Source organism: Calidris pugnax, unplaced genomic scaffold (assembly GCF_001431845.1).
Source record: "Calidris pugnax isolate Ruff unplaced genomic scaffold, ASM143184v1 scaffold27, whole genome shotgun sequence".
Classification (NCBI taxonomy): Eukaryota; Metazoa; Chordata; class Aves; order Charadriiformes; family Scolopacidae; genus Calidris; species Calidris pugnax.
The window spans coordinates 8,174,311-8,182,282 of record NW_015090893.1 but is presented as its reverse complement, the minus strand read 5'-3'; the positions used below and the strand labels follow the sequence as shown (position 1 = coordinate 8,182,282).

General features: G+C 38.4%; 1 protein-coding gene across 1 annotated transcript in view; it reads right to left on the bottom strand.

Annotated features, from left to right (window-relative positions):
- Positions 1-3,836: 3,836 nt before the first annotated feature.
- LOC106891293 (chromosome unknown open reading frame, human C5orf47) overlaps positions 3,837-7,972 on the bottom strand; it is a 7,396-nt gene continuing 3,260 nt past the window's right edge. Inside the window, exons 3-5 of the mRNA XM_014947742.1 lie at positions 7,502-7,604; positions 4,939-4,988; positions 3,837-4,554 (exon numbers count right to left, since the gene is read on the bottom strand). Coding sequence (XP_014803228.1) covers positions 4,528-4,554; positions 4,939-4,988; positions 7,502-7,604 — 180 coding nt within the window. The 3' untranslated portion in view covers positions 3,837-4,527. The remainder of the gene's footprint in view (positions 4,555-4,938; positions 4,989-7,501; positions 7,605-7,972) is intronic.

Genomic DNA, 7,972 nt, shown 5'->3' with positions numbered 1-7,972 from the left:
TTGCTTTCAGTCACTTCCAAAAAAAAAAAAAAACCAACCCCGAATTGAACTGCCTGCTGAAGGCTATTCTTTAGTCAGAGTCCATGCAAAATTGTATTAGAAGCTTTGAAGTTAAAACATGAACATTGACTACCAGAGAGGGCCCTAAAGACAAAGACATTTACTGAATGTAAATGTTCAGTGAAGACAAAGGTCACCTTATCCTTTCCCGAAATCTGGCCACGTTAGAAACTCCATATCCTGTTCTCAAGTTTTGCTTAAGAGCTGAAATCTTTTCATGGAAGGAATCAGCAATAAAATATTATTAACCCTGGTGATTGATTATGTTGTAATGGCCAAGTTATGATAACCTCACAGGCCATGGGACTGTAGAACCTCTGCTGTTAGGACAGAGGAGTCTGATTCATCACAAGACCAGAGCAGATGGGGAAGGAGCAGAAGAGCTGCCTGGCAGGCCAAGCCTCCAGTTTGCAGGAAATGGGATTTTATCTGAATCGGTGGCTTTGGTCCAAATCAAGCAGGAAACAAACTCTTTTGAAAATGCCCACAAACTGGAAATTCCCAGAAAGGTCACCTACGAAACATCAAAACACTTGCAAAACATAATTCCCAACTTCCCAGGCCTGCAGCTGATCAGGGACATAGTCCCTGGCAGTAGCAGCAGCATCTGTGAACGCTGGCTCCGCACAGGAGCTGTGTGAGCGCCCAAGACCCTCTGGCTCCAGCGCAGCCTTGATGCTGAGAGCTGCCCTGGGAAGCCTGCCCAAAGTCATAGCTCCACCTCAGGGAGTGCAGGAGCTCTGGCAGTCCCGCCTCAGCCAAGGCTCTTAGTGCTTCCAGACATGGAAGTTCAAGCTCCCAGGATTTTCTTGCTTTTAAGCTTTACAGCAGGTTGGAAGAGGGAGCCCAAGGCCACCGGCTGGAGTTTCAAGCCCCCAAACCCTGGACAGTCCTCGGTCCCACCAGACACCAGAGGCTGCATTTTCTGGGCTGACCTGCCAAGAAGTGCTCCGGGAACCAGGGGAGCTCAAAGTGACAAGAACTCACCGATTGGGATAGCTTCAATCAAAATATTTCAGGCCCAGCAGATGTGCTATTTCCAGCTAAACTTTGTTTTACCAATAAATCTCTATCTAGCATGGAATAGCAACAGAAAAACCAAAAGCCTTACTCTCCATTGCTTACCTTCATATAGAGTCATTTGTATTTATGAAAACACAGTACAAAAGAACACTTATTCAGACCAACTTTAAGATGTTGAGACAAGTGGCTGACACTATTATTTGCAGATAATAAGAATTCAGCAGCAATGCCTTCAGGTTTTTTTTCCCCCGCTGCTCCTTCCCACCTCTGTACCGCAAGGTACCTCCTCAGATCTCTTGGCAACTGTTCACAGGGTCGAGATGAAAAATTCTTGAACTTTTAGAATAAGCTAGAGTTTTTGTTTTCTGTAGAAAGGTAAATCAAGTCCTGAGAACAAGGCAAAGCAAAGACAAAGCCTGACCTCTATATTTGCACATCTGCTTCAGTTCACACTCCAAGTGAGATTTCTTATTAAAAACTTCAGGTAACTGATATGCATTTTGAAGAATGTGAAAGAACAACACCGTTTCCCAGGAACCACAGCAGGACAGTATGACACTTGCGTTTGGTTCTGTGGTGATGATTAAGGACTTCAGAGGAGGGTCAGTTGTTTTCTGAATCTCAAGTATATGATCTAGTGCCCTGAGATTCCCTTATTTATTTCTAACTCCTTTTAACAAATAGAGTTTAAATAAAGTTTTTCCTATATAAACCAACGCTTTTTTTTCTTGTTGAAGATGTTACTTACTTGGATTATATAAGCATATTTTAATCCAACACAGCAATTACTTCCTTTTCTGTATTTTACACTTAAGTGGCCATATGAAGGAAAAAAAAAAAAAAAGAATATATTACTATGGGGGTCTGAGTGGAAGGTGATGGTGTATGTCAGCTGGTCTGGTTTGTATGTCTTGAACTAGGCTTTTCTCCAGACTCCTTTTTCAGCAGCTTAACTGCTCTGACCACCCTTGTTCACAACAGTACATTTGAAATCAGGTCCCTACATTAATAAGCGAGACTTCATCACCCAGAGTTAGAAATTTAACCTAAATGAGTGTGTATCTTTTTGCTCCACTGCATTAGCTGTTCTGGCCCAAAGTGATTTGGAATGTAAGATCCCTTTCAAAGTACTGTCAACTGAAAACTCTTTTCTATTAGACGATCCCAACCAATTAATTGTATCATCGGCACCACTGGGTTTCTGGGGAAGGGGCTGCTGGCTCTTCGTTGTGGTTTCACACACGCTGCAGCCTGAGAAATCTCTGCTGCTCACCAGCCTCCGCTTGGGACACGAACTGCCTTCTGGATTGAGCTGGAAGTGAAGCAAAGGCAGGACAGAGGCATGTTGGACAAGGGCTAAGGCAAATAGGGAAGACGACAGATTTGCTGAGATTAATAAGGCAGGCAGTAGTGATTTCTTTGTCTTGATTAGCAAGATGTTAGCAAGTATAAAGCCGTATAGCAAAGTGTGTATAGAAGCTGCATAGACCCTCCCCTCAAATCACAGCTGAATGAAAACAGAGCAGCACGGCACGTAGGTCCAGGCTCCTCAGTGTCCCCATAAAATCAAAGCCACTGAAGCTGGGCAGTGCTGGGGTAGACTGTCACACCTCTCCGGTGCCTGAACACACAAAGGGGGAGCTCCCACCTCTCCATCCCCCACATGTACCAACAAAAGGTCAAATCCATTTGGTCTGAGTCATCCCTTACACCTCCCGGGCTTTTACACACATGAAGTGGCTGCAGCACACAGATAAAACACTATTAGGTAGCCCTGGCAGCTACTGACAACCAACCTGTACAGACTTTTCAGATTCTAAGAGGTACATGGATAGGGATGATCTAGGGCCATATTTATCTTCTATAATTTCTTCATTTTAAAATGATTTAGCATAGTCCCACAGAAAAAGGTCTATATTTATCCAAAGAATCTTAATGAGTTGGCTGAATTTCATTCAGAGATTTAGGCTAATGTCTCTCCTCTATCCTGTAAAAGTAGCAATTATGCACCTGGAAGAAAAGCTTTGTTTCCAGGGCCCCTTAAGTCTGTGCCAGTAAAGGTACCAGCTGCAGTTGGAGTTTACAAGAAAAGAAACATTAGAGCAACAACTCTACAGTTTCCAATCCAGGAACATAAACTAAATACTCTCCATACAAACATTTCACTGATAGATCTGTGGGAACAGGGAGATCATCTCCCTTACTACGAAAAAAAAAACCAACCAAAAAACAAAAACCAAAAAACAACCCACCAAAAAAAGTGTGACTCCAAACATATATTTTGAAAATACCAAAGAACGATGACATTTTTGCTCTGCCAGAAAAATGATCACATCTTGATTGAGTACTTTGCTTTCTCACTTCCTTTTCCAAGATGAAATGTCAACTATTTTAAGTAAAATTGGAATATTACTCAACCACAAATCAGAAAAGAACCTTGATGGCAGCACTGTCATCAAAAAGGCACATTCCAGTTACATACTTGCAGTTTTACTATTAAGAAAACAGATTAAACCCTTCCAAATGCTTTGCTGCTTAATGACACAATCACTAGCATGTTATTAAAGCTCAACACTCTGACACACCAGTCATTATATCTGCAAACACTAAGACATTATGCAATGAGAAAACAATTCTTTTGTTGAAACCAAGGACGTCTAATCATGACAGGTGAATGTTTTATCTACAGAGATGAAATCCATACACAAACTATTTTTGTGCAGGCTTCATGTTCCATTTACACTATTTGCTGGTTTAAAAGGGTTTAACAGTCAATCAAGAGTTCAAGTATGAAACTCCACAACAGGAGAAAATTATATCATGTTATTGAAGTCAGGTAGATAAACAATACCTTCTGATTATGATGGTATCATTATGTGCTTCACGATGAACAATAAGACAGAAAACATTCACCTGGTTTCATATTCAAAACATTTGCTGAGATTCATGTATAAATGGATGAATGAACAGAAGGGCAATTGTGTATTATTTTAATATAATAAAGTCAAATTTATTCAAATCAGTAAGGAAAAAAAGTGTTTCTTTATATCTTGCGTGGAGTTCTGCCTTACTGAATTTGTGTTTGTTTATGGTTCTGACAAGCTACAAAAATAGATATAAATACAGAGTCAACGCTAAATGTGTATCTCTATTCTTTTGCAAGCAAACTGTCACAATATTATGATCATTAAAAAGCTTTTGAAAACTAATAGCTAAGTGAAACACTAGACTTAATGACTTGAAATAAATATCTCGCAACAGAGCTGTTTAAGCCACTGTAAAAACAAACCTCTTAAACAGTAGAAGCACATATGCCAAACAAAGAACCTGTGTTCACTGAAATCTCTTGCAGTCTTGCCACCAACTTCAGTAAGAACTAGGCCAAAATAAAACATTCACTACTTTTGTATTTTCTTTTGGATTGAATCTTCCTTTATTTTCTTCCTATACCCAGCCGAAGATGGACTCCTCCTAGAGAAAATAAAAAGATGACAAAATAGTGAAGTGATGCAGTCCTTTAGAATAAAAAAGTCAGCTACAAAGTGCAACACAGATTCTATTCGGATTCTTCAGGTTTTACTTTATACCATCACAGAAGGATTTAACTCAATAAAAAGGCAAAATCTGCCCCCAAGACTTGGCATTGCACACAGTGCTTCCTGCTGAAGACAGAGATCTTCTGCTTCCCAAACATGACTGAAATATTGAAAAACATTTGAGCCCCATGTCAGTAACATACTGAAGTGTACAACCAGCACTTATTAATAAGATTTAAAAATACCTGTGCATCTTTTCAATATGATTACTTTGTTTTAGCATTTAACTTGCTTGGCAATTAATGGTCTACATACATACCCTGTCCAGGTAGGATGCCTCATTCTGTGAACTTTGGTTTATACCATTGCCTGTAGGAGAAAATTATGGGAAGGCACATTGTCATTTTCAGTCACACCAAATCTAATCTTAATTGCAGCATTCCAAGGATTAAATAGGCAGCCTTGGAACTCAAGTAGATTTTTGTTCTCTCAAAAAAACTATTTATAGAGGCAGTAAAATGCAGCATTAATTTTTTAGCTCTATTAATCTAGTAAAAAAAAAAGATAAAAATGAACCCAGTTTATTCAGATTTGTTGATCCATATCTAAATGTCTGCTAGAATTATTCCATTTACTTCTTGTTTAATGAAAAATTCAGATGAATAAGGGACTTATCTCCTTGATTTGATGTTGTGCAAAATCTGCTAATTAGAAAGAAGGTATTAGAATTGATGGGTTTCACCGAAATAGAGCTTAATAGTAGATTCTCAATTAAAGCTCCTGAAAAATGAGGTACAATTACAATTAAGGATAGAGTAAATTTTGGCAGGGTGAGAGGTTTATTTGGTTGGTTGCGTTTGTTGTTTGGGTTTTTTTTTTAAATCACTGGAAATTAAATATAAAGATAATGTTGTCCCCCCAGATGACAAAAAGAAATTAGTATCTGAAAAGGGAATGGGCCATGTCCATAAACTCACGCTTGACAAAGCAGCACGTTGCATTCCATACCAAACAGAGAAGCAGATGAGCAGCCATTTTGTTGAGATGGTAAATCTGCTTACACCTTTTGTATCAGCAGAAGTCTTGGCTTTTTTACAATAACTTGAATTTTGGAGGCCATCATATATTAAATATTTTTCCTTGTCTCTTGTTTACCTTTTTTTTAAAAGCAAGCAAACGAAAGTCCTGGAAGACTTGTTTTTTTCTTCAGTGACTGCTACATCCTACGTATACATTAATAGCTATGCACAGAAACGTCTGCAATGATCTAAGCTGCAGGAGAAAGTAGGTGGAAGCTGCTAGATCAAAACCTTTAGATTAGGTAAAGAAGCAGATGTTACAATGGCTTCTGCAACAGGTGTTAAAGAGAGGGAAAAGTCCTGTAAAAAGACAGGCACTCCCTGTGCCAAGCCTCTTCTGGCTCACGGGAAGGGATGAGCTGGGGAGCACCCAACCCTGTGCAATTTCACAGGTGCTCACTTACAGACACGTGAGTCAGATATAGTCTTACAGTTGCAAATAATTACTCTAATTACCGCCAACAAATGAGCAATAATATGGATGAACTATACACCATATAGATAGTATTCTAATTGATGACAAAGATAAGAGAATAAGGATTATCAGAGCCTGGAACCAGTTTCCACACGAGGAGAGATTTAGTAGGCTGGAACTTGTCAGCTTGAGAGAGAGAGAGAACTAAATGGAAATATGACAGAGGCCAATGGAGTCATGGTTGGCATAAAGAATATGAATAGCACATAATTAATACCCAGCATCTCGTAATAGCAAAAAGACTCAGGAATTGGTTTTAAAGCAAACAGAAGTGCTTTTCCACATAATGCAGAATATTTGCAGAATAATTGTTGAATATGGTGTTGCAGCATATTGTGGGATTTCTTATACCATGCCAATAACACCCGCTATAGCTTGCAGGGGACATCCATTGGGGTAGACAGATTTCTGTTTTGAATGAGAATTGCACTTCTTTTGTTGTCATGAAGAAAAATTTTGATGGAGTATTTTCCTGTTGTGTATGTGGAAATCTACTCAATATGCAACATACAACATTTAAAAAAAACAAGGTACTGGCAACAATGGACATACATTTTGATATATGCCCTAGTGTGGCTACATGTAGAAAACTTCCATCAGCACAAATGTAAGCTAAGCAGAAGTGCTGCAGGTGAATATACCATTTTTTAACTTGTCTGGTAATTCTTCATGGATTAGTTTATTCTTTTTCCTAAAATCTCATTAGATTGTGAGGCCAGAAATTCCAATTACATTTGTAAGCATACACTGCATTATCTTAAATTGTTCAGCAACTACAATGTCTCTAATTGAAGTTGTCTCAATGCAGAGCACCAGTTTTAATTCCCAAGTCATTTTCCATTAGTGAAATAGCTGTATTCAAGGCACAGTGTGAGAACATGTTCGATGCTTATGTTAAATTGTATTACAGCTACCTTTGGGTAGCATCTAATTTATTTATTGTCTGTATGAAACCAACCATTATTTTCCTATGTGAAAAAATAAATTATTATTCATACAAGTGCTGCTTAGACTGATTTGTGAATAATAGTTTACATATTTCATGTGTTCAGAAAAACTTGCAGGTGTTGATGTCTTTAATGTTAGACTGTAGCAAACAATTCTGCTATCCTTCCTCTACATTAATATATCTAAGACCCTCAATTAAACACAAGAGTTTTTCAAATATGGCTAGAAGTGTCTAAAGTATGCAATGAATTCCATAATTTTTGCACTGTAAAACCAAAAGAAACAGCTGAATGGACCTTAAACCCAGGCATCTTAAGTCAAAGCACTTGCACTAATAATTTGTTTTCTCTAGTAAAATAAAACATCAGTTCATTGCTTACCTTCTCCATTAACCTGGCTGCAAGTCAAGAGTCGACTTCTGAACTTTTCATTTTCTTCAAGCATTTTTGAAATTACTTTCCAAACCTTAAGCCAGACTTTGGACTGAAAGATAAAATTGGACTTCCTCAGTGGAGCATATAAAAAGTTTGCATTAAAAAACATCTACAGGGCAGAACTTTGAATTCTCCAGCTTTACTATGAAGTCCAACTGTTCTTTTGTTGAGGATTGGGAAGGGGGAGATATGGAGGAAGGATATATATGTGGGATATACTGCAAGAATCACCTCTATTTAATAGTCAAAGCCCATAAATTGCTCCATGATTTTCCACATGAGATATCTTGCCCAAAACTCTTGTTTATACAGGACTCGTGAAGTGCCCTTCTAGATAAGAAGAGCTTATGAAAATGTATGTAGAGTCATTAAACTCTCTTCAAAGTCATACAAAAAGGGGGGGAGATTTTCCTGACT